The sequence below is a fragment of the Cebidichthys violaceus genome, unplaced genomic scaffold, assembly GCF_023349555.1.
Source record: "Cebidichthys violaceus isolate CVI_PGR_0920_01 unplaced genomic scaffold, fCebVio1.0.p SCAF_16, whole genome shotgun sequence".
Taxonomy (NCBI): domain Eukaryota; kingdom Metazoa; phylum Chordata; class Actinopteri; order Perciformes; family Stichaeidae; genus Cebidichthys; species Cebidichthys violaceus.
Genome location: NW_027176329.1, coordinates 14,679,055 through 14,705,571, shown reverse-complemented (window position 1 = coordinate 14,705,571; position 26,517 = coordinate 14,679,055). Strand labels below are relative to the sequence as shown.

General features: G+C 40.7%; 1 protein-coding gene across 3 annotated transcripts; it reads right to left on the bottom strand.

Annotated features, from left to right (window-relative positions):
* Positions 1–8,640: 8,640 nt before the first annotated feature.
* Positions 8,641–21,800, bottom strand: LOC137872456 (voltage-dependent calcium channel gamma-6 subunit-like). Of its 3 annotated transcripts, none has more exons than XM_068710663.1 (7): positions 21,723–21,800; positions 17,041–17,764; positions 16,050–16,160; positions 15,282–15,390; positions 12,845–12,919; positions 11,135–11,272; positions 8,641–10,992 (listed from the first exon to the last, which is right to left on the bottom strand). In XM_068710663.1, the coding sequence occupies exons 2-7, from the start codon at positions 17,242–17,244 to the stop codon at positions 10,772–10,774; spliced, it is 858 nt and encodes a 285-aa protein (XP_068566764.1). In that variant the 5' UTR covers positions 17,245–17,764; positions 21,723–21,800; the 3' UTR covers positions 8,641–10,771. The 3 variants fall into 3 exon arrangements, with proteins under 3 accessions (XP_068566764.1, XP_068566763.1, XP_068566765.1); XM_068710662.1 differs by lacking the exon at positions 21,723–21,800 and adding an exon at positions 21,301–21,396; XM_068710664.1 differs by lacking the exon at positions 21,723–21,800 and adding an exon at positions 21,301–21,396 and having other exon boundaries at positions 17,041–17,213.
* Positions 21,801–26,517: the final 4,717 nt, after the last annotated feature.

The following is a 26,517-nucleotide window of genomic DNA, read 5'->3' as shown; positions in this document are numbered from 1 at the left end:
GTAATCGACAAAGTAGTTTCGCTGCATGGGAACCTCATTTTTTTAAGAGACCAGGCTGCTCATATATATGTTCATGATTCTTAGACTCATCGGATTACATAGTTGCTGCATGGGAGTAGTGACATGTCCGCAGTGACAAGCGAAAAGTGGTGGAGGCGGTGCCTTGAGATTTGGACAAATCCGTCGGGACAACGGCTCGTAGACGTGCATCAAAGAGTCAGGATACGCTGCCATCGGCTCTCCATTGACGCTCCAAATTCATCACGTCCAGGCGTCGGTAACTTGATTACTACTTTTGTCCTCTCGGTGCATCTGGTGTGCGTTTCTGTAAATGATGCAATGCTACATGTCATGGCAGGTGTGTTGCACTTTTTGCAGACTTTTAACCTTATAAACCCGAGGGTCCCACATGGTCATCCATACAAGCTCACACCGCTTAGATGGACAGATACTGTGAAAAAAAAATATAATAACTTGACAAATCTGACCTAAAAAAAAGGAAACAGCAGACTGTGACAGGCAGTAATTAAGACTGTGCGGCCTCTTAATAACGCTGACATGTCTTCTCTGGGGAAGAACACAGGGAGGGACTGTCAGCCCAGGGGGAAATGGGACAGTTTTTAATCCCCGCTGACAATAGATCTGCTGGCAGAGTGCGCTGGAGATGGAGATGTGTTTGGTTGAAGCAGCGAGGAATGTGATTTGGTGTCAAAGTTTTAATTAGTTGGCCTCTCCGTCTGACGCTACTGTGTCGCCCTTCATGGCCTTGTGCAACAGCAACAGCAGCTTGAAGAGTGGACATTTGTTCGTGAATTTCTGCATTTCTTTGTGACCAAGCAAGGACAATAGAACCCTAAGTATTTATGTCTGACATTTCTATATTGCACACCTGCTTGTTCCGCTCAGTGCAACCAACCACTCTGTTTCACGACCGGACACCGAAGAGTGCAGAGAAGAAACTGAGCATTTTGAGCCTTTGGTTGCTTTTCACACCTACAAACTGTTTGTCCGCTTTGTTCATTTCATAGCAAGCTGCCCATAAGAAAGCCACACGCTCACTTAAAAGCAGTTTGAAAGAGAATGTTTCTCAAGCATCACCAGTTTAGATACAACATTTCTAAAATGTGAGCATCAGGACCATCAGCAATGATTGGAACATTTGGGCTGAGCAAGCTGTTTTGAGCAGAAATGTAATCAGTATTTGTGAGTCTTGGTGCTTTATCGACTCAGCAGTTTGGATATGGAGTAAAAGATCTAAGATGAAAAGTTCCTTCAGAGTAATGCAAAGTCATTATCAGAGAGATTAGAATGGCTAAGGTTAATCTGAACTGTTGGTCACGTGGCTATGGTTAGAAACCATTAGATGTGCTATTTTAAGCTAATTTACCTGGTTTGAGTCACACACAAGATAAAAATAGATGCAGCAAAATACGCATCATTGATTGTTTCCTGCTAAAATGAAATTGTTTAAAATGAGCAACTCCAGTACTGTAAGGTGTGAATAGTGAACAGCAAGTCCATATTTTTCACATGCATTTTTTTACACAACGTAAGGTGTTTTTTTTTTTTTTTTTCCATTCACATATATGTATGCACATTACAAAGTATCACATTGGAAAAGCTGTTTGGAAACAGTCAAATTTAACAAAACTTCATTTTACGCTCGCTTGAGGTGGTTTTTAAAGTTGTCAAAAAATACTTTATGTGCGAAATGGAATATGGAACCACCTTTTCAGAAATAAATTCTGATGTGGCAAATCTTTAACAGACTGATCAGCTGTTGCTGCTGTCTGCGTCTTCCTTGATATTCCCATAACGTGTGAATGCCTGTCTTCGTCTCTGGACAGCATGAAACATGGTCAACACTGGCTAACATGAGAGAAATTAAAACGTGTCCAATTGAGACAAATTCCTGAAAAACCTCCCTACATCGTTCTCTCCTAGATGGTTTAGAAAGTAACATGTTTTGTTTCTGGTTCACAACCTCTACTTCTTCTACTCTGTTTACTGGCGGAGTACAGCCTTGCGCAGCGTACAGCGCCAACTTCTGACCAAACCACGCAGTAGCTAGCTAACACGGCTTATTTCTTTTTTGCTTAAAATTCACTGGACAATTGAATGAAAACACGGCTAATGTTAATAGATGAGAAAATAGACTTTCACTGCCAAATGTGTCCCGCTGCAGCAAATATATGTCCGTCTATAAAGCTGTTAAACTGTTGTCACACTGGTCAATTATTATTATTTCTATTATGAATTCTGAAGCCATAAAGTTTGAATAATTAGCCTATTTTTATTTGAGACTTTGTCTCAATGTAAACACTATGAAACGAGCCGGCTGAATGAGGGTGAGAATCATTAATGAGAATGGACACGAGGAAGCAAACCTGAAAGAGAAAGACATAATCATGTATTGGTGTATGCAGCTACCCTTGATGGATTAATATGCACATTCTTAGAGGTCTCTTAATCCATGGCCCACAACCTGGACACAGAATGGACACGTTGGGGATTAGAAAACATGATTGCATGTTTCCCAGGACAGACAGGTATCATCGTGTGACCAATTTCCAGCGTTTAATAAAAACCCAATATACTGAAACCCTTAACAGCACGCCAGTGTCTACACCGGGGTTCTCCCATTGTGCACCTGGCTCTCCAGCATTATTATATAGTCTGAAGCCAGCAGCACAGTTGTCGTACATACAGTACGATAATAGCTACCGCCTTGTGTCAGCTTTCATGAGTCAACAGGAGTCTGCCACCTGTGAAGACATTCTGGAATTTTAATTTCCTCTCTTCGTTCAGTCTGATGCTTCGCCGTCCGGCTGTCTCTCCTCCTCCCAGGGCTCTTTGGTGGTAAAGAGCGCATGCCTGCAGTCGCTGATAACGGCTCCAGACTCGCTGACAGGCGTCCATATGCCGGAGGGGAGGTCTGCCAGTCAAGATTACACTCTCATTTCCTCTTGTCCTCAAATCCTTCCTCTCTCCCAGAGAAGGAAAACTTCTTCTTGTAAAATGTTAAACTGCAGACCACAGGTATTTCTACTAGGGTATGTTATGTAACAAACACGTCTCACTTCATGACTTCCAATAAATGTAAAGTAGTCCTTGTTTACTGCAGATATTTTATATATTCATTTATTTACTTTTTTAAAAACATGTCAATTGAAACAAACAATTACAGGATATTGTTATTCATGTGTGGATTCTGAATCCGAAGAGTCACACAGGAATCGATCAAGGTAAAAGGCGTCCTCGAGGCTTTCGCTGTTGTATTGATCGATTTCTCAACAAAGGCGTAATTCGATATTGCATGTATTATGTTTAAAAGTCAAACACTCACTTGTGGATTTCAGATTTTTAATAAATGACAAATACAAGGATTATCCAAGGGGTCCCAATGTTATGTTATATATTTATTCCCGCTTTACTTCTCTCTTTGTCTCAATAATTCAAAATACAAAATCTGATATTTTATTTACATTTGTTACGAGAGATTTTTAGTACACGAAGAAACAAATCTTTAACACAAAATCTTTAAAGTTCAGCAGTGGAGCTCACATGAGTTCAAAATCAGCAATGTGTCATTTTACCATCAACAAGAGTCTCTTTTACTCGGTGGTAAAATGTTTAGCTATAAATACAGTGTGGTAGCAGAGAGCCGGGTGTTTACAGACATCAGTTCATGTTACTCTAGTGTGTTTTTAGACAGGCCAGGAGACGTGTGTCGAGGCACACCATGAGTGCTTAAGTTTCAAATATTTTAAGTGGTCAAGCTACTGTAAAAAAAAAAATCACTGGGTACAAGGCAACAAACTCTGGGTCACATTTGAGTCAGAACACTCTCGTCATAGATTTAAACATTTAATGCAACAAATGGAAATAGAGTCGTGCTCGGCGCTGATGGCTCGGCTCTAAGGCGCTCCCGGGATTAGTGCGCTGAGCCAAAGCAGGGAGCGCGATGCAGAAAACCCCCAAAGCAAGACATTGAATACCATTTTAACCTTTGAGCCATGTTAGGACTCGGAAAGCTGGAGGCTAGGGAGGTGGAGGCAAAGCTTTGAGCAGCAGCGTTGAACCGCCTCGCGGGGAGAATGGGCTACCTTGTGATTGACAGGTCGCTCCCCCGGCGTTGACCGGTCTGGGAGTTGTCCGTGTTTTTCTCTCTGAACTTTTCACAGAGTGTTTTCAATTCATGACAAGCTGATTGAAACATTTCCGGCCCCCTGAAAATGTTGTATTCAGCAGTTGGTTGTACTTGGCTCCACCCTCTCTCTGATTCCGAAAAAGCAAGATGGCGACGGCCAATATGTCAATTCGAGACTTCAAAACAGCGGTCCGCAAACCAACGTCTGACGTCGCAGAGACTTTGTTCCCTTCTTATGTGTCTTCTATGGTGAAGTCTAAAAAGAGCTAAACATTTTCTAACCAAGCAAAAAATACAATTTAAACTGGGTTTGAGGTTTTAATCATTTTTGCATTTCTTAACTAGTTGTAATCATTGTAAAGCATATTTTAAAGCTAGTTTTTTTGCAATCCCACATTATGACATATTTGCTACTTTTTGGCTTGTTAGTAAATGTTCTAAAACAAATGTAACTTTATGTCAAAAAGTGAGAGATATTTTCTAGGCCAGAGATGATTCATTTTCAGAGCTGTAGCTGTGAGAGCATCTTTTTGTCCATTGTTCTGTTTGCTTGAATGGGCGGGATTAACAATACACTATGAAAAACATGTATCTCTGAACATAAACTTCTTATGAGCCCAGAAAAACACATTATAATGTTTGAAATGATTTAATTGGCTTTAAAAGTACATACAAAACACACATTAAGAAACATTTAATCTTTAATCTAATTTATTTGGAGTTACGTGGTTTTCTTTGAACGATTTGAATAGGGAAATAAAACGTCATGCAAATCAGGCGCAGAGATCAGAAAGCACAGGAAGATGTTTTAGAGATACAGATTTTCTTCATCTGTATTTGTGTGAATATACAAACATCTCTTCATACACCATGTGGGGACTCACCTCCAAGTCAGGGACACATAGGTGGTCCCCACAAGGTGTAACCTAATTTCAGGGTCAGGGTTAAAGCATGCAGAGCGCCATGTTAAGGTACGCTTCCAGGAAAAGAAAGTCTATAGAGAAAGTTTTATACTAACCTACAAAGAATAGCTCAAGTGTTCTCTACTGCCTTTTCTGGGAGTATATTTATTTATAGAGACATCTGATATTCTCTCACACATGAAGCTGTATTTGTACTTTATATTTTGCTTTAATAAAAGGTGCAATAAAGTCTTTTTTTAGCTCGTTACTCACTTGGCTTTACGTTCACCGCGGTTGTCTAGACGTGTGTGACATTCAGGAGAGCTTAATTTAATGGCTCGGTGCTACTGCCGACGTGTGCGGTAGCAGTGTGTCGGAGCTTGACGCTGCTGTGTTTGACCGTTTGAACATCGGTCTGGGTGAGAGCTCACTGGTGTAACTCAAGAGAGACCTGTTAGGAATAGCCGACTAGCTTCTCCCACACACCTCTGCTCTGGGTTTCAGCCAATAAAGCTGCAAATATTTAAGGGCTTAATATCATTTTCCGCTGAGTACACTCTTCACTTGACGAGTTCTCGTGTTTATTGGAGGAGTATATTTCCTTTCCGCTGGACTGGGTGACGTTTGAGAGTGAATTACTTTTTTGGGGTGCGGCATTAGAGTGTTTAACAGTCAAACTATGCAAAGCGAACTAATCTAGACTGAATACAAAAAAAAAAAAATTGTTCTCCTCACACCCCAAGCTTCATGCATCCTCGAAGACACGCATTTCATTTTGTTAACATATGTATGGTGTAGAAAGAAACACTTGACATCGTGAATAGCAAATTGTGTATTTAATCGGTGTAAGTGCCGCAAAATCATGACAATATGTTAGATTAGAGGAAAATATCAACTAAATTCAAAAACAGTTGAAACAACCCGGTCTCGCTCCCAACTCGTCAAATACCGCTCAGTCGGTCAGTGCCCCTCGACGTCTGATACAAAGCGCCGCGCTTTTCAACTAACGCCGATGTAAACCACGCGTCATTGATCAAAATGTCTGACGCAGTGATGGGTTGTTCACTGATAAACCTCTGAGACATAAGCTACTTTAAAAGGCTTTCTAGTTTGTAAGCAAGCGATATCCAATTAGTTCCTCAGAATAAGGGTGACCATATTTCCAAACCCCCAAACCAGGACCATTAAGTGTCCAGCACGTTGATGCATGTGCACATGTATGTGCCCCATGGACAGCGATCGTGCTCGACCAAAAATGCACCAGTGAGTGCATAATGCTGGGTACTTAACGGAGGAAGTATCCTGAATGCTCTTTATAATAGACCGCCCTGCTCTACGGCGTGACAGCCAACGGTTTCTGTTAGAGAGCGCTACAAGCCTCATAGCAGCCTCCACAATGACACATTGATTGATTGACACGTCGACAGACAAATCAGTGTTGAATTCACACGTGGTGATATGTTTTTATATTGGGTCAGGTAATAATGAGGAGGAAACACCCCAAATAATGTGGGGTGTGACCGTGGATAAGTGGAGAGCAGGGCCGCCTTTCAATCAGAGGGTCGGTGGTTCGATTCCTCGGCTCCTGCCTCTACTAGTCTCATGTCAATGTGTCCTTGAGCAAGACACTTAACCCCAAAATTGCTCCCGTAGCTGCGTCTACGGTGTGTAGATAGATACTGAATTGTAAGTCGCTTTGGATAAAAGCATCTGCTAAATGACTGTAATGTAATGAAAGAACATCTTAAACTGGGCCAAACTTGTTGCAAACATGTACAATATTGTAATTATTTGAATCGTGGTGAAAATTTGGAAAACCAGGACATTTGAGTGTTTTACAGATATTTGTTGGAACTCGGCACACCTAGCTTGAAATTGGAACAATCCCAGACAAACTGAGATGTCTGCTCACCGTACTCAGACGGCACATTAACATGAGTGACAGGTGCTGTGAGTAAAAACCTACCTAACACAGGAGGGGGTGGAGGCGGGGTTTGTAGCACACATAAAGAAAAGACAACTCAAGATCTGAGCTCACTTCACTTCAGGACTTCTCATATGAATCCCCGGAGGATAATTTGATTCTCTGCGGTGCAGTGAAGCGGATTGGATGACGGTGGGAATGCGTGACGTCAGGGGTTCAGTTTTAAAGCGGGTCCTCACATCGTGACCACACCCGGTGTGTATCACCAAATTGGAGCGCTGCGCACACAGGAAGCTGACACTTGGTGCATTTGAACAAGTGAATTTGAGAGTGTTTGTGTGCACGGCGTGTCTCCAGGTTTGTGTTTCTCCTGCCACGTCAGTCCTATTGGCCACGGTCTATATTTAGCCAGGAGGTCGCAGCCAAACAGCATGGGAGACGCTTCAGAGAGATGTGAGCCTGGAAGGAGGTCAGTGTGGGGACTGAGAACCGCGAGTCAGAACAATCCAAACCCATTGCACAAGGTCACGCACACCTAAAACCTGGTTGATTTATTCCAAAGTAACACTGATATCGTTATGATATCGCCACATACCAGTGAGCTACTTAGTACGCTGCCTTCGGGCGCCGTCGGAAATATCAGAATAATGACTTGTTTATCACGACTGGTTTAAAGAACAAGGTAAAAGGGCCATGCTGGTGGTCTGGCAGCCTAAGTATGTACTGTATCGTGTAACATGCAACTGCAACATCCTGAGTTCAAATTTAGCCGGGACCTTTGTTGTGTGTCATCGGCCTCTTACCCTCCTCTTATTTCCTGCTGCTCCTCACAGTTCACTCACTTCTCTCAGGAAAGTTAAAAGTCTAGAATCCAAAAGAAGGTTAACGTCATGGAAGCTGAAATGTCCTATGTTCATGAAGCAGCAGAGATGAGATATTTTAAAGGCAGAGAATATACAACCAATATTATAGACTAATGACAATTGATTATTTTTTATCATAGCTTTAATTGAAATGGGTAATGTGTTTATAACTTACCAACCTCATTTAAAATGCATATGTTACAAATCCATTGGTTTGTAATAAGCAGTGGGTGTGTCTGAACCTGAGCTTCATATTTACTTTGTGACACATTCAGTCTGGTAATAGACCAAGAGTGTGTTCACATCTGGTTTGTTTCCTATTTCATTTAGTTCCTGGTAGGATTTATTTACAAAGAAAACAAGACTTGTAAACATTGGGTTTGCTCCAAACACAACCAGCAGAGTGCTAGTTTGAGGCAGCTTTCATTTTGCTGACATATTAGAGTCAAAGGTTTTTACAAAGGGAATTTTGGATATCTCTTTGTATCAGATAATACTGAAAACATGGCGACATTGTTGTTGTTGTTGTTGTTAGGATCAGAGTTTTATTTTAAAAGTTTAGAGATTGATGGATATTTAAAAAAAACAGAATATGAAAACTATTCTAAATAATGACTTATTGCAGAGTACAGGTATTGTAGTATGCTTAATGCTAACCATAAGTCAAATGTTATGCTTTACATTAAAAACCGATGAAAATCCAGCACAAACTCAACGAGGACTCGTTAGCGCAGTCATTGTTCCTCACAAGGTGTAAAGCGGGACGCTTCATGAAGACGGCTATTGAGGAGGCGGCGACTGTAAGTGCAGAATAGGAGAGAAATGGAACCTGAGCGTGGAAGACATTAAATATTCATGTCGTGTTTAATAATAAAATGAAGTCATTCATACTCAATCGATTCAGATCCCAAAAAAAAGTTGTAGAGTCGGTTCACCTTCCATTCAGGCACAGAGAAGAACTTTGCTTTAACATGAATCATCCAAGAAAAACACTGACGGTAACAACATGGCAGCCTATCACACCTTTTAGCTGATTTAACACCGTGTTCCTTCCAATCCAACATAAATCTTTTTATCTGCCTGTCAAACAATTTATAGAGCGTGGCACCTACCTGACACTTAATTTAAAGTAAAGCATATGTACTCCTCTTACAGTGTGTTCCGTATTTAATACAATGCATGTGAAACCTGATAAAGATAGAAAGACAAGTTGTATTCATCATTATGCTTATGACTCTTATGACAGATAATACATATAAAGCTTGAAATAAATGTAAATTGATGAGGAATACAAAAAAAATGTATTGAATGAATTGAATGTCACATGACTATGCATCTAATGTATTTGTAATTAATGTCTCTCAATGTTGAATTGGTGAACAATAAAACAGACAGACAAAAAGGCAGGTCTGAAGACATGTAGAACAAATATAATATTGCTTTTTTTCACACATCACTGAGAAAATAAAATAGTTTCTAAAATGAGGTTCTCTGATTGGAGGTCAATAAACTGTTCTGTTCATTCAGTTTTAATCACAGTTATTTAGTTCATGGTTTAAATCACCAGCATTCATAATACATGTACTTTCTGAAGTTACTACAAGGAATTAGTTCGGAATTAGTCTCAATTTAATTCTCATGCCTCTCTATGATCAGCGAGTGTGTTGGCTATTTCTATATAGTTATTCTTGATGCTCGTTATCGGACGAAACGATTTACAGCACGCAGCTTCACCAGAAACTTCTTCAGCTCAGACTCCAGCAGAGGCCGGTCCACCGTGGACAGACCCAGATCCTCCAGCAGAGACCGGTCCACCGTGGACAGACCCAGATCCTCCAGCAGAGACCGGTCCACCGTGGACAGACCCAGATCCTCCAGCAGAGACCGGTCCACCGTGGACAGACCCAGATCCTCCAGCAGAGGCCGGTCCACCGTGAACAGATCCTGCTTTGCTGTCGCCTTTGACCTGCGGTTGGTAGCTGCGGTGGGAGGAGGAGATTCAGCAGTGTCTCCTCCTCCTCCAGCCAAGAGCAGAACTTCAGCTTGTTGCTCCGCTGGGAGCCCAAAACCGACACCACGCTGCTGGAGACCCAGGCCGTGTGGCGCTGGGCCCGCTGGAGGGAAGGGAGGCACGGGAGAACCAGAACCAAGACTGAGCGGGGCAGACTGTCAGACCCTGCTGCAGTAAAATTAGAGGTTTTCTGAAGGGACTCTGGTGCTCGGAAACACTACAGCTTTGGTCCACAGGGACCGCCACAATCAACACAACATGAAAGTTCTTTGTAGTACCTTTAAATCAGGGTAGATGAATTAAGTAGCCAAAATATTGATATTCATCAATATGATATGCTCCATAAACATGCATTTAGTTTAGCCGAGAACTAACGTTGCCATTAACTACTTAATTTAGTTATTAACAGTGTTTTTGTAAACTGTTTTATTTTAGGCAATGAGTTCATGTCAAATATGTTGAATAGTTCAATAAAATGGGTTAAGTTGCAAAGGACTAGTTACAGTAATTTAATAAATGAACAAACAGTAAATTGCCTCCAAACCTTGCAAGATAGTAAGACAATACAGGGCTGTTTCCCAACCACATCTGAGCATTAAGATTGCCATACTCGATAACACTAAAAGGGGGTATTTTATTGTAACGTGGCATTGCAGCTTTTAGCACTTTTAGTGTCTATGTTGGTGAACAATAAACCTCAATAATATTCCATGGGGTATAGGGATCCAAAATGAGTCACTGGGAAACAATTATTGAAAAAAGATAAAACTATTTGGTACTGAACAAGATTATGGTAATGACAAGATTCACACGAGTTCACATGAAAAGCAATCTCTTTGCTAAGACGTCATTGGGAAACACCCACGTCCCTCCGCACCCTTTCTCCTAATGAACCAGAAGTGTAACACCACCTCCGGGCCACTAGCTGCTGCTGTCCTTCTGAGGGAGACACCTCTGCCAGGGGCTGTAGGGCAGCGCCAGCACCAGGAAGAGGATCCCACCCACGATGAGGACGGCCCCCGCACAGCCGATGCACGACACCGACCAGGACAGCTCGTGGTGGAGAGGAACCGTGTGGTCGCTGGCCAGGAAGGCCAGGACGGACTGGTGGAAAACTATCAGCGTGACCAGCACCAGGAGACCTGTGGAAGAGACATTGGACATCAATTTTGGGACACTGTCTTAACATGAGACTAGAATTATCAACATCTAGCAATCTCTGCTAATCAAGAAAGATGCACTAAAAGCCCAAAAGTTGCCCGGTGTGTTGTGGCCTCTACTGACCTGACAGAATAAAGCAGACGGATGCTGGCTTGAGGAAGAAGACTATCTCTTTACTGAGAGACATGGTAATGCATATGGCCCCCATCACCATCAGGAACAGACTGAACAGGGCCAACATGGCTGCCGCTACATTCAGATCTGCACACAGAAATGAGAACAGTGCTGTTATCACTGACATTTACAATATTATGAAAACTTGGTTTTGGAACTGGATTGATGAGGCAAATCAAAGGGCTTTTAAGTACTTTTGATATATTTTCATGTTAAACGGGGACAGATCATCACATCATAGGTATTATGGAAAACAGATATAACTATGTAAACTGGTTTTTAGAAAGAAAAACCTCAAAAAACCTGCCGCAACGTAATTAAATATCAACCGTTGATGCATCGCATTGGCCAAGCAGATATGTGCAAGTGTACATTATTGACAGAATAAACATCTGACCAACCTGAAAACTCTTGGATATATAACTCAAAGGTTCTCTTCATGGAATTCAGAGCTTATCTACGATTGAGGGATTGCCTCCACATGGCTCTCAACATGGAGACGGCTGAGCCGACAACTGGAAGCTAACGATGCTAAAAGCGCTAGCAGTGGAAATAACGGCAACAGTGCTGACAGAGCAAAACACAAAGAGGGAGACTTCATCCACTGCAAAGGTAGACATTACTCCACTTGATCTTAACTTCAAAAATACTTGTTTGCTGCTTTATTAATGCTCTGAATCCCGTTTATAAAACTTTATTGAATTTTGTATTGTCTTGCCCCCTTTTTTTCCTCACTTATTTTCAGTCGGAAGGAGGCTGATTGCAAGCATGATACCTCTGCAAAGATACATATAAACATCTCTGTGGACCTACGCAGAGAAAGGCATTATGGGTAAGCATAGGCCATGGAGCTGATGCACAAACCTCCCAAATATAAGCAATCAAACTCAGTATTGGTTGAGCCAACCAACAGAAAAGTTTAAAAGATATCGACCCATAATGACAGCCATGCTTGCTGCTTACGCTCAGATTTTAGGACCATAAGAGTTTGTGTTTGCTCAGGTTTTTGAGAGGATCATTTTGGAAGATCATTCAAAGCAAGAAAACAAATATCTTAGATTTAAAAAGGGTAAAGCCTTTTGTTGCTTTATGATTCCACTTCATATTCATATTAATCATGAAGTAAGATTTACATGAAGTAACAAATGTGCGATCTAAAATCCCGATTCTAGTACGGTGTTATACACTCATGGCTATTTATTGAATCACCATAGCGTGACAGTAATGTGGCACCAGCGAACAATGAGATTTAAATGTACGTCTGTCGTTCATTCAGCGTATGGCACACTGTGATCTTAACACATTATGGAGCTGCCAGTGAAATGAGAGGTTAGACGACGGCTCGGAGACACTTGAACGCAGCGTGGGTGGAATAGATTTCAAACACTCACAGAGAAGACAATGGCCAACCTGAACGAGTGCAGCGAAGAGGTGAAGGGAGACAGAAAGAAAAGGAAAGGACACAGAAAGACAGGGGCGGATGGCGGACAGGCGACTGAGGAATAAAGAAAGAGCATCAGTAGAGGGAGATTAAGGGTTGCGGGGAGAGAGGGAGAGGTGAAGGAGAAGAAAAGGGATAAAGAAAGCAGGGAGTGGGCGGGTAAGGTGGGACAGCGGTTCAGAGAGGCCACGGGAGCCGAAAAGAGGTGCATGACTCACTCTTCCTTGTTGTCTTCTGAAACATCACAGCATTTTCCCCCGTGGTGAAAAACTTGAAGTAGGTGCAGTTTGATTCTGCAGGAGGACCAAAAAAAAATGGAGGAAGAGAAACAGCCGCTGTTACATGAGAGAAACGTAAACATAACCTGCCTTGACTGCAGACGATCTTGATGAACATCTCATTGACATTCAAGCAGCCATATCTCTCTCTCAGCCCTTGAGTTTCGACAATTCTCCATCAAGCATAATCAGCCGTGAACGACAATGACAAGCTCAAGGTGACAGTCTAATGCTTTCCGCACAATTAGCATTCCGCCGTCCTGATGATGTGTTACACAGTAATTGGACTTGGGCCATCGAATGGAATTTGACACCTCTATCTGTTTCCTCGCACATTTGCACACACGAGCAAGCAAAACACGCACACATATCACTCTTAATTAGTGTGATCAAAGCTACATCCTCAGAGAGTTCTTGGTTGTTCTCTTCCACACAACAGCTATTGACGTAACAGCACTGAGAGGAGCTGCACTCAAATCCCATTGACAAAATTTCTAAACCCATCAACAAATAAAAGGGTTTCTGCGACAGGGCAGGCTGACAATAATTTGACTTTCCTCTTTGTTATTCTTTATCCATTAAGGGAGACATGTTTCATGTTGTTCCATCATGGGCGTCTGGAAAATGCACTTGCAGGAACAATGTGTAATATTTCGGGCTGTTCTCATCCAGCGTTTTGTATATATGTATATATATATATATATATATATATATATATATATATATATATATATATAAAAATAAAAGTGCTGTAATTCGTAGATATCCAAAAGAAATAATTTTGTAAGTAACAAACGAAATCATGAACCAGACTGCAAAAGCCCACACAAGCCAGGTGGGGGTGGTGGTGAATGGGCCAAAGAAAAGACGATCTTTCACCCAGGAAACAACATGTTTCTTCTCCATGTGAAATGACAAGTGATTATCTGTCAAAGTAACTTGCATACTTCAGTAACGGCACTTCTGTAGTTATGTTAACCCAAACGACGAAGTTACCTAAAACTAACTGAGTCGTTTCCTGTAAAGATGAAAGCTTATATGCTTGTATGCCTAAAATGAGCCGAAATTTGAATTCAATTATGAATGTGCTTAATAAATAAAGTAATCTGGGCTAATATAGATTCCTTTTTGTTTGGATTTTATGTGAAATTTGACGATGTGTTTATTCCAAAATTACCAATATATATTGTTTGCACATTCTGTGATGGCTGCAAAAAAATAGTTTTCATTGTTTCAATTTCTTAAGACAGTTTGATTCATCAAGCTTAGATTGTCTTAAGCTCACTGGTGCTCATAAACGAATGACTATATCACTTTTAGTGCAATTCGATAGTTGACCGATGGGAGTTGTATCATCTAACCATGCAAATAACGTAGACTCATGCATAGTCAATGACAGGGAATCAACAACCTACGACTATCTCTTTGCATGTTAAAAAGTCCCGGGGAACACTGCAACCCTGTGAACCACTAAGTGAACAACCCTGTGAATCAGTCCCAGTCGTTCTGATGAAAATCAAACAGGCATCCTGTCTGAAACCGATGACGAACACACACACTCAGCTTCTGGTGGACTTTTCTCAGTCTGTCTCCGTTTTGCTTTTTATGTGAGTCATTCTTCAAAAGGAGAGTGCATACAGGCGAGTCATGGAAAAGTGGAGGGATTCAGCAAATAGCTGTAATAATCTTTTCAACACATGTTTTAAAGTTAGACATCCAAATGGCATTTTCAACCCACAGTCCTTCATTATTTCCATTAGCTGTTCTTCAACCTGTAATGAGTTGGTTATTAACTACTACATTTTTATATTTTTACTATACCGACCGGTCTCAGGCCCTCGGCATATTGATACCAGTGCACATGTTTACCATTGCTGTCTATATGAGATGCACCAGGCTTTTAACAAACTGTAATATACACCCATCCACATCACTGATAGACATGTGGGATGATGTAGACAAATGACCAAGAAACTCAAACCAGAAAACTGAGAATCGTTGCCCATGAGCTGAGGACTTCCAAAATCCAAATGATGTAACCTTTCACTTGACCCAAAAGCAACTTGACTGACTTGCTCTTGTACTCAGACTATGTAACAATGACTCAGGCAGTTAGTCAGCCAGAATATTCATCCAGACAGCCATCAAACAGTGAGCCAACCATCATTTGTCTTGCCAGAGACTCAGCTAGACCTCTCATTCATGCTATCTCGCTTCCCCAAATTGAGCTATCCAACAGGCTCGAGAGTTTGACAAACGTCCAGTCGGCCAGTTGGTCCGTCAATCATCATCTTAAAACTCCCAACACTCACACAGACCAGTCAGCTAGCATAAAGGTTAGACAGCCACCCAACCAGTCTGTAAGTCTGTGAGTCACCTCCAGGTAGCTCAGCAGGTCCACAGCTCTCCCTCTCTGGGTCAATATCAGACACCCACAAGGTCTTTGTGCAGCCCTTCCACAGGCCGTAGTGAGCTGTCAGACATGTCTGCAAAAGGAAAAGAAAAAAGATCAGAGAGATTTTTCCAGCACAATCCAATCCAAATGTATTCATACAGCACATTTTAAACAACAGTTGATCAAATTGCTGTACAATAAAAACACAACAGACATAAATGACAATAATGTAGAATTGAAACTCTCATAATGAGTTAAAAGCTAGAGAATGAAAACAGGATTTAAAAACAGGCCGTGTTGGGGCCAGCCTAATATAACAGAGGCAACTCGTTCCAGAGTTTGGGGGCTTCCACTGCAAAAGCCCAGTAACTCTCCCCTGTGCTTCAACCGTGATCTGAGGACAACTAGTAACAACTGGTCAGTGAGTGAGCAATAGGGTAGGTAAACAACAAAATCCTGAAAATCAATAAAAACGTACTGAAACGTACAAGGAGCCAGTGAAGGAATGCCAGTATGGGGGGATGTGTGCTATCGCCTGCATGTTCTTCTTAAAATGTGCAATAGTAATATAATTTATTTCACACCAGTACAGTGTTTACATTGAGACACCAAACAGATTTGTTTCCATCGGGAAATCCCTGTTTAGCTGTGGTTTTTTGTCACCATGTCTTTTTGTACTTCAGAATATAATATTACTAGAAGTCATATGTGGAAAAGCTCCTGTCCTGTTTGCTAATTTGAATATTACACCTGGTTGTTGTAGAAACTCTTAGGAGGCGACAGCTCCACCCAGAACTCTGTCCCCATCCCAAGGACTGTCAGGACTACGCCCACGATGGCCACGAAGAACGCCAACTTGATCTGGTACCAGAACACAATGCAAAACAGTGAGGTAATGTTAAAATCATAGGCAGGGGGGAAATCTGAAATACTAAATCAAATCACAAAGACATTGAAAGACCTGGCAAAAACAAGTTTACATGCACATAGTAGTAAGTACCATGTCTGGCTGTTTTTTCATATATAAGTTTTATCTGAATTTACTCCAAGTTGAGGTGATTTTATGAAATCATGTCGATTTCGTCTGCACTTACTGCTCTTTGCGTCATTTAATGTCTGTGGGAGTTCAGTACATAAGGGATGAACATGGGAACTGGAGCTTAATGATACACACAAAGAGAACAATGGAGCGAGGTAATTTAGAAACGCTATGAGCAGACATCCTTCAGTAATGCGCAGGGAGGACATTTTCAACACCAAAGGGAAAGAACAATCTCTGAATGTTGTTTTTAATGTCCTCAACAGATGAAAGATCAACCCCCAAACATGCAGTTGAGATGTGTGGGTGGGCTTTTGTTCTTCGGTGTGGAGATGTTGAGAGTGAAGATGTTTTTTGAGTGGGGACTTTTTGTCTGGTATTAGTATTAGGGTAGGGAATTCAGCTCCTAAACAATTTGAATATGTGTGGTTGAGGCTGGCCAAGTCATCTTTGAGCAATAATTTCCCACCTGCAGATTACTCTCATGGTTCTTATGGTTACATAACATTTTATTTCCATAATATTAAAGGACTGTATTTGGTATTTTGCAAATACTTATTTGCTAACTTTAGACCTGCTCTTGTGGAGTGTCCCCCGATCTGTGGACAAGCCTGATTTCAGACTGATTGGTTCCATTAGCTCCAGAGTACTTTCATACAGCCTGCGGGAGAACACACATTCACACAGTACAAAGCCAGTCACCTTCCCTTCCTGGGCCTCACTCATGGTGTGTCCTGTTGACGTCGTCCTGCGTCGCTTGTTCCCTCCAAATGTACTGCGTCCAGTCATAAGGCTGGACATGCCTCCCGCACCCTGCGGTGCTCCTCCCGGTGCAGCCACCGCTCCTGGCGCCGCCGGACCAATAGTACGGCCCTCTTCATCGGTCACAAAAAAGGTAGACCACATGTTGTGACAAAATAAAAAAACAACTAAGACAGCCGAGTGGGATTCCGTTCGGTGAGCTTGGCCCTCAACACGGATGGTTGAAACTTTAACAACAGAAAAATTGAAGACAGGAACAAAAACAGAGGAGATCTGTTGTGTATTTTCAGTTTGTGCCCATAAAGTGAACAGGAAAAAACACCTGAGACAGTATTATTAGTAAGATAATGTCAAACAGGTGTATCTGACATAAAGGAAGGAAGAGGTAGAGAGATGAACCAAGAAAGGAAAAATACTATGAGATAAGAACTAACTGCGAAAAAAAAGTACAATACAAAAGTAGAAGAAAACTTTAGCAGACAAAGGCAGGAATCGGCCTTCTCTTGAAAAAGAGCCTCGGGAAAAATGGCGGCTTTGACGACAGATCTAAAACTGATAAATGAATCATTGTGAAATAACAAAATGACAGAAATATATGTGTAGCAAAGTTTGGCCACTGAGAATCTTTAGAGGTAGAAGTCAGGAGTGGATGAAGTGATGCTTCCTATGAAAATGAAAGGACAAAAGAAAAGAGGAGAACGTAAAAGTCACTCACCTGAAAAAGAGGTTCTGGTCTTTTACACAAACTTTTTAAAGTTTATAAAGAATTGAAATGTATTGCCAGAAGAACAATGCAGGTGTAGAAATTTGTGCACATTTCATGTTACAAAAATAAACCAAGAAATATGTATATCAAATTATTCTTTACTTCATCTCTACACATACATTTGGGGACTTGAGCAATAATGAAAATCACTTGACTTTCTCGGGGATTTCCATCTTAAATTTGTTATGACAACCATTACATAAATCTTTCAACAGAAAAGAAATCATTCCAGATTAGGTACCAAATAAATTTACCAAAATCACCGAGAATATTTAGAAAAAAAACATGAAAGGAAATAGAGCTCGACACAGTTGTTTTCTGTAATTGGGAAAACCAAAACAAATTAAAATAGACTTCTGCTTATTTTCAGGTTTTTCTTTCGAATGTTACATCTTTACTGATTTTAGCAACAGAAAAGATTAGTTACAGAGTCTTGATTTTACTCCCTGTTTAAAACTGCATCTGGATGTGTTATCTGGATAAGGAAGAATGTAGGTTAGTGCAAGTGGATTGGCCAAACTGCGTTCATACAGTTGGTGGTCTACACGATGTAGTTTGCCTACATCGTGTAGGAAAGAGTTACTCAACAAGGGGAAAGGTCACTTGACTCTCTCCCTGTTATCTCAAGTTACAGCACCATTGCTTCCTTTGACCTGGGAGCAATATTACGTTATCACACTTGTCCCCATAGGAGAACCTTTTTTGGATCCCGGTAGAACTTTTTTAAAGATTCCCATATATAAAAGTTCTACCTGAAACCCTTTCACAGGTTTCATACCTAGAACCATCTGTGATCGGTTCCACCCACAACCCTTTATGAGAGGTTATATAGAGAACCTGTCTATGTTTGTGATGGTTCTAATAATTCCACCCAGTATAAAATAACTGTTTTATATTCCAAGAGTTTCATCTAGAACCCACCCAAACTTTCTACCAAGAATCCTTTTTATATTTGAATATAGAACCCACCCAGGGTTCCTCATGAAGGTCATTGTGGGCTCAGTTGTGGGCATTCCCTTTTAACTATCATGCTTCCAACAATCTGTGTATAACTCTTTCATTTAAAGAGAGTTCTTTGGTTGAAAATGGTTCTTAATGGAAACCTTAGTGTCACAAAGAACCCTTGACAAAAAGCATTTTTTCGAAAAAGGGTTCTTCAGTAGCAAATTGTTCTGGTTTAAACCTCAGCCGATCTGATTATACGCTTTTGGAACCCTTATAGTGTACGGCAAAAGCGTGACACAGACTACTCTGTCTCTGATTGGCTCTCCTCATGCCTTCTCCAAAGCAAGATTCGTAATTCAGCAACCTGGAGGGGCTGTAAAAGTTTTCCAGCTTCAACCAGCTGCATATTGAGATTAAATCGCACTGCAGGCAACATTGTGATAACAACAACATATTCAAATACAGATTGCAAAAATGTATCACTAATTACCCTCTTAGTTGCTAGTTTGGATAGGATCCGTTCACAATGTGTTTACCATCTCTTCTTCCTGCAGAGTTTGAATGGTGTCATTGTAAGATGCTTCAAACTAAATGTGTCATCCAAATAAATGGAATGGAATGGAGTGCATTTTTTTTATACCAGGGCAAATGAGGTCGTCTAGGACTCCTTGCTGCTAAAATGTATCACAAAAGTTGACATGTTATCAGCACTCTATTGAATCCTAGTAACTTCAGAGTGAAAACATGTTCCTCTGTAAATGTGGTGTGAACGCAAAGTCGAATCTAAAAATGTTATGAAAAAAGTCTCTCTGCTATAGCACAGTGTATGCAGACCAAAGACATTAACTGTATACATTATCCAGAATTTAGAAAGTTCATCAGTGTGAGCTTCTGATAGAAGAAAAGCACAGAACTAGAGAGAGCCTCCTCCGATTACAAATGATCTGTGCTGTCTGTTCTAATTGTTTCCATTAGGACAGAAAAGCAATATAAAAGCACTTAGCATAATGGAATCACAATCAATTATCTATTTAGAGATGTTATGTGACAGCAAACACACTGAAATCATAACCTGTTATCTATTCTGAGAAGCTTTGCGGTACCTCAGCAGCACAAAAACACTCATCGTGTTCAAGCCATAACCAATTATCTATTCCGAGAAGCTCTGTGATGGAGGTGTCACACAGATACGCTGCCGATGAATTGAATCTTAAACCCTTTATGTCTGTAGGGTGAATGAAGCAGCTGCCCTACTGCGTTCCGCCAAGATGTGGTGACAACAGACATGACATGCAGCCCTCCCTCCTGTTAGCAAAAATGAAACACATCCCCTGGGGAGAACACATAACTTTACTTTCCCATCACTGTCTGTCTTGTTGACAAGCTAACAAGCTGCAGAGTTTCAACTCATTTTCCTGTTCTTCATGGAATACAGATGATACAAAACAGCATAGTACAATGCATCAAATATAATTTATTTACATCATATTCTGTTATCAACACAAATCTTATCAGCAAATTTAAACACACCTATTCAGATTCAGTCAAGCCACAAATAGTACTAATGCATCTATCGCATCATACATGTATGCACACCATATAAAAAAATGTACAAAGCATAAACAAGAGGCATTGTTTATGCATCTTGTTTTAATTCAACATTGTTTTTTTATGTATTTGGAACAAATACTGTGTCAATTTTAAAAATGTTTACTTTTTATGTTCTTTGTTTAAAGTGTTATATTCTTGAGCATAAAATCAGACTTGCGAGATCTGCTGTTTAAGAAAACCCTGAGCAGAGACCTTCAATTGTATGATGTTAAAATATTAGTTATTTAAAATATCAAAAGACGAACAGTCATATTTCAGTTGGGTGACATATTAAGTATGTTTTCAAATTAATTACATATTTAAAAAACAGAAAAACATTAAATTTGACAAAAGAAATCAAACAATTGGCAACAAATTAAATATTGATGAAATCATGTTAAATGTTCACTCAAAATGGTAATTTTAGTAAAAATGTATTTTAAATTAATGCTGTATTCCAAAGAAATATGCAACGGAATTGGTCAAATGTACTTTTGGTGCCTGCATCGGATGCAAGCGTCAAACGTGCAACCTTAATGTTACGTGAGAGATAACGTAACTACCCTGCTATTGGGACTGCCAAACTGATGTTAAGAATCAAACTAATCACATTTTTCACCAATGGTTTGTACTATATACTGTATAAGTGTATCACCTGAAATTAAAATGTGAATATGTGAAGGAAAAAAATATATTTCAACCTAAAAGTAGAGTGCATGCAATTTGCCAAAATGGCGGTGATGAAAATTGGTCATTATGGGATATAATATAATATATAAAAACTCAGCAAAAAACAAAAGAACATTCACATTTGTCATTACAGAACAAGTTAGTTAAAGTATAATGTTAGTGATCAAGGATATCACAAAATTAAATAAAGTCAAATCTGCTGTCCTTACTCATGAAATCTGAACACGGCTGTCTTTAAAAGGCATCCAATTGGCCTCAGTGGAAAAGTAGCATCGAAGCCTGAGGAGGGAACTCATCGCATTGGCGGTGACCAGCAACCAACACTCTCTAACAGGTTCTCTCTCCTAAAATATCTCCAAAGACAAGCCAAGATGTTATCGTCTGTGAGGCGTAAAAGTTCCTGCATTGTATCAAAGGAAACCGGCCTTCATAAACACTCTGTACAGGCAACGTTTGAAGAAGAAGTCCCCCCCCCCCCCCCCCCGTCCAGCTGCCAAAAAATATCATGCTGAAGTGAGACACATTAGTTAACATTTTTTCTCTCTTTAACACGTGCAGCACACGTGCTCCACAACGCCCCCCCCCCCTCGCCGCTTCACAAATATCACAACAATATTAACAAGTTGCTGACCTGGTTTCTGTGTGTATGCTTCTGCTCGGAGTGACGGAGGGGCGAGGCGAGGAGAGGGAGTGAGCGAGGGAGTGAGAGGTGGGAGGGTGAGGGAGGAAAAAAGAGGGTGGAGGTCGAAGTAGGAGTTAGTGATAGAGGATTGGGTGGGGGGGGGGGTTAAGACTGTGCGTGGAGGTGAAAAAGAGCATCAGCTAAATGCCCAAATGTGTGTGTGTGTGTGTGAGTGCATATATTTGTGTGTACGTGTGTGTACCTGTGCACACACACAGATAGGGTTGCAGGAATACATATTGGTGTGTGTCTCTGTGTGTGCAAGTATGCACATATCTGTGGATGTGCATGAGCGTTCCTGTGTATTAGTTTGCAGCTGCATGTGTATCTGGGCTTCTTGAGCCAAACGCCTCAAATGTTTGTGTGTGTGCTTGTGTGTTTGTTTGTGTGTGTGTGTGTGTGTGTGTGGGGGGGGGGGGGGGGGGGGGGGGTAATTACTTTAAAAGTAAACCATCTTTAGGATTTAAGTTTTTTCAAAAAGACCAGAAACAGAGGTCCACACTTGGTTGGAGTTGTGTGATGGTCCACTCTTGGTAGTGTAGAAATGAATTTGTGTGTGTGAGTGTGTATGTGAAAACGAATCAGTTTGTTTACGCTAACCTGGATATTTGCTGGACGAGTCTCTCTGCTTTAAAATGTACTTTAAAATGTATCACACCACACACACACTGTCACACACACACACACACACACACACACACACACACACACACAACCCCAACTCCTTATCTGTGTGTGGTGTGTATGTGCATGCTATGCCTCCCTTCCATCTATTTTTGCCCCCCACCTGTTAATGACATTAAAGCCGACCCGGGGGAAAGGGCTGCAGCAGGGGTTTCTGTCAGCTCGACTCTGGCTGTGAGGCTCATGTATGTGGCCGTCGCTACGATCCCGCTGATTGAAGAGGGAATTGTAGATTCATCACCTCGAAAACAAGTTACACTACTGGTTGGCTGCCGGTTGGCTCACATGGTGGGATGTCGGAAACAGTGAGATGGATTTCAACTGGACAGCGAAACCGTCACATCCCGTTGCCTGCTGACACATGCAATGCAGCAGTATATTCATTTTGTTTCTATACTAAGAGACGACTGTGTTAAGCACTTCAAGAAAAGGCTGGAACCGTCTCTTTTAAAACGTTTATTGTGCTCCATGAAGGAGACCATTGGGATTGACACTTCAAGAAGATGTATTATGAAAAACTAAAATTGTCTATTTTCTAAGTGGATTGTAGATGATACTTTGTTCCACCAACTTTTTCATATTATGAAATGTTGAATGTACAAGCCATTTTGACCTGCACCACAATGTAATGTCACATTGGGGGAAGGGGGCAGGTCCAGTACTATTACCAGCCAATCAGAGGGGTAGTTAGTGAACAGTTTTACAAACACTATGTTTTATTAGAGATGTGGAGCATTGGAAACCAAATACATTTTGGTCAACTTAAACAAACTTTTGTGGTAAAACCATTGTGCAAAAATGTGCTGCAGTCTTACAAATTATTCAATAAGAATATGCCATTTAAAAAAAAGCCTCAAACACACCTCATGTCCTTCCTCAGCGAATCAAGTTGCCAGTAAAAGGCCAGGAGAAAACCAGTTGGACCTTGTGTTTTAGAATGTTTTGTCAGACTAATGTTTCCATCAACAAGAATGAACCTTCAAGCTGCAATACAACATATTTCAGAGGCACTTTCACGAATTGTATCAATGAACAGACCTTGGTGATTCAGCTAATTCAGCTTGTCACAGATATATTGATATTAGCGTATATGTCGGACAATAAGTAACATGAAATTGCAAACTGTCAAAGATGTATCAGCGTAATTTACAGTCATAATGAACCACCAGATCATTTCCATTTTACTTGGAGGAGCTCTGGGTACTACTCATAGACACAATAGATGAAACAATGCCCAAAAATCCAATAAGAAGGCTTCTTTACAAACCAAGCTGTCACTTCAACTAATTGTGTGATTGCTGCAAGCAAGGCATAGCAAAACAATATTTGCAGTGTTTTTATTGGATGAAGCTGTTTCAACTGAAATAGGCCACGCCCAAAGCTCTTATGCCATTTTTGATTATTTTTTTTGTTGGTAAACACATTTGTTGCTTCTTTTGGCACATATTTCATTTAATCTCCACTAAACTTGATACATACCAAATTCAAATTATCCTGAACAAAACTATTTTTTTGGGAGTGTCTGCAATTGGTAACCAACCTATTTAAGGCGTGGCATGATGCACTTAACGGGCCATAACTCTTCTATGCATTATTGAATTGCAATCAAATTTGGGAATACTGTACATACATCCACAGTGCATAAATGTGTAACATATCATACAATTCTACCTACAGGGGGCCCTACAATACAATTAAAAAGGATATTTCTACAATTCTGTTGACTTTTAAAAAATGAAACTTGTTAAAAGGATCTCCATAGGTTTGTGTATGACATATTGAAGCATGGCACCAATAGCTCCACCGTGTGGCCATTGATAAAACATCACCATATCTCTGGAACGCGTTATTTAATTATCACTGATTGTGGGAGCTATCTTCAGATGTACATCACCAACACAGCTCTTTCAAAAGCTGGGAGGGTGAGCATGGACGAATCACACTTATTTTCTTCAGGAAATGCAAATATTCTAGTTTGATATTGATATCATAATATGTATACTTTAAGTATTAATTCATTTATTTTTCCATCTGTCTGAGGGACGTTGCCCAGTCCTTCTGCCGCCTGAGAGAGAGAAGGAGAGAGGGAGAGAATACTGCAGTCAGATGTGCCTGGCATTATGATAAATGGTGTGTGTGCAAACAAGAAGGTCAGACAGACAATGACGGACAGAGATGGAGGACTGAATAGAAAAGGGAGAAAGATTAAGTAAAAGAGAAGAAGAACAGAGAGGAAAGAGAAGAATCAAAGAATGATGGACACAGACAGGACGGGCTCAGACAGTTACCTCACCGCTGAGCCGGAGCAGCCAAATTAAGATGCACAGCATGATGAGGTGGCGGATGGAGGCTGACGTAGAGCAGCTCAGAGTTTCCCACTGATAACATGTTTGGGTTTTTTTTTATTAATAGTCAGCCCTGAGGCTACTGGGAAACATTGATGTAACGCTAGTTTTAATGGTTTCAAATTGTGACCGGTGAATACAAAGAGGTTGAAATTATAAAACTTTTTCATTTCACTCTTTTATTCAAACAGGAAAGGTGACTTCACACCAAACTTCACAGCTATTGGTCTACAAGAGCGTCTGAAAGTCGGGTGCTTTGTCCAAGGACAATTGGACATCAAGTGTTCTGGGAAAAAAGAGAATTATTTATTAGCTTTCTCCTCCCAGCTCCCTCAGCCCATCAGGCAATGTGTAAACCAGCGACCTTCTGGTGTGCGGACTCCTTATCAGCATAATATTAGTTTCCAATAACCGTAGGTGCTATAAAGAAATGTAGACATGTATCTTTTATAGAAAACAGCGGCACTAAAAACCACCTGAGCATCAGTCCCCAGTGCAGTTGTGAGCCCTAACCATACGATGGCACTCCCTGGCAGAGAGGCATTAAGAGAGGGAGGGGTGAAGAGCGTGATACTGAGCCGCTCCGATCCTTCCGGCATGCAGAGAGTCAGGAGCCTGAACCCTGAACTTGTGTGTCGCAGGGAGTTCTGATGGGATTACAACAACTCAAAGGGGCAATAGGATTCATTAGAATGTATTACCTGTTGGGGACGAGGCACACTTCAGCTCAGGTTCATGTTTACATGCTGAGAATATTCACCGTTCTTGTCACATCTTGTTATAGATGAACTGTATCAGATGCACAGTCAGAACTCAGCACAGTTGAGGTTGGGCAGGGACTTTTTTGCCGCGGCAACGCAAGACTCTTTGTTCATACATTTTCAAAACAGAGGCTAAAAGTTGCAAAGGTTTAGCCTAGCTCCAGACCGTTTAAGTTTCCGAGTCATTAAGGGGATTCAAAAAGTCTGCTGTTCATTGACAGCTGTTTATTCCATTTGGAGACCAAACAGCTTTGTAGGCAGGATTAAGGGGACATTATACTCCTATATCTATACTGTATGTACCTGGCTAGAAAAAATGTATGCATCTGGACATGATTTCTGTAAGTTGGCTGATACACTTTTATATTATATTATACTCACGTTACATGCGTGACTCAGACTCATGATAATACTACCTAGCTGCCAAAAATATCTGAGGGATCTAAGAGATGAATCTCTGGCCATCTTGCAAAAAAATCCAACAGTCTGTTTAACTAAACTTATTGCTGTATTTTTACAATTCTCCGATTTTTCCTTGAATCTAAATACAAAACATGTCCACTGCGCAACAAAGAAAGCAGTTTAATTAATTTACAAATTTGAAAGTGGCTAATTGCTGTTGAACAACCTTTAAGAATTTATCAATTTGGAAGGCCCAAAGGGCGTTTCAGTATTTCCAACGTCACTCTAGGTATTCTATATTGGACGTGTTTGTAACAACATGTTTCGGTTTTACAGGATGGAAGGCTTGAATGATGAGGACCAACTGGTTGATTGTCTATCAGAAGTACACTGGACTCCCACCCAAGCAGGATGAGAAAGTCCCAAACAGATTTAGTTTTACAACCCACGAATGGCAAAAGGATTGAATTCATTTCATCAGTATCTGTCGTCTTTCATTATGTTTTTAATGTATCTGTTATTTTGCTTTTGCTTTTTTACTATAAACTATAC

What these genes read in the sequence shown, in the direction of transcription:
- LOC137872456 (XM_068710663.1), bottom strand. Translation starts at nt 17,244, where the DNA reads ATGTGGTCTACCTTTTTTGTGACCGATGAAGAGGGCCGTACTATTGGT. An exon ending in GTGAGGCCCAGGAAGGGAAG is followed by an intron (nt 16,161 to 17,040) that starts GTGACTGGCTTT and finishes TTCTGGTACCAG; the next exon opens with ATCAAGTTGGCGTTCTTCGT. An exon ending in TCAGAAGACAACAAGGAAGA is followed by an intron (nt 11,273 to 12,844) that starts GTGAGTCATGCA and finishes TTCTGTGTGCAG; the next exon opens with ATCTGAATGTAGCGGCAGCC.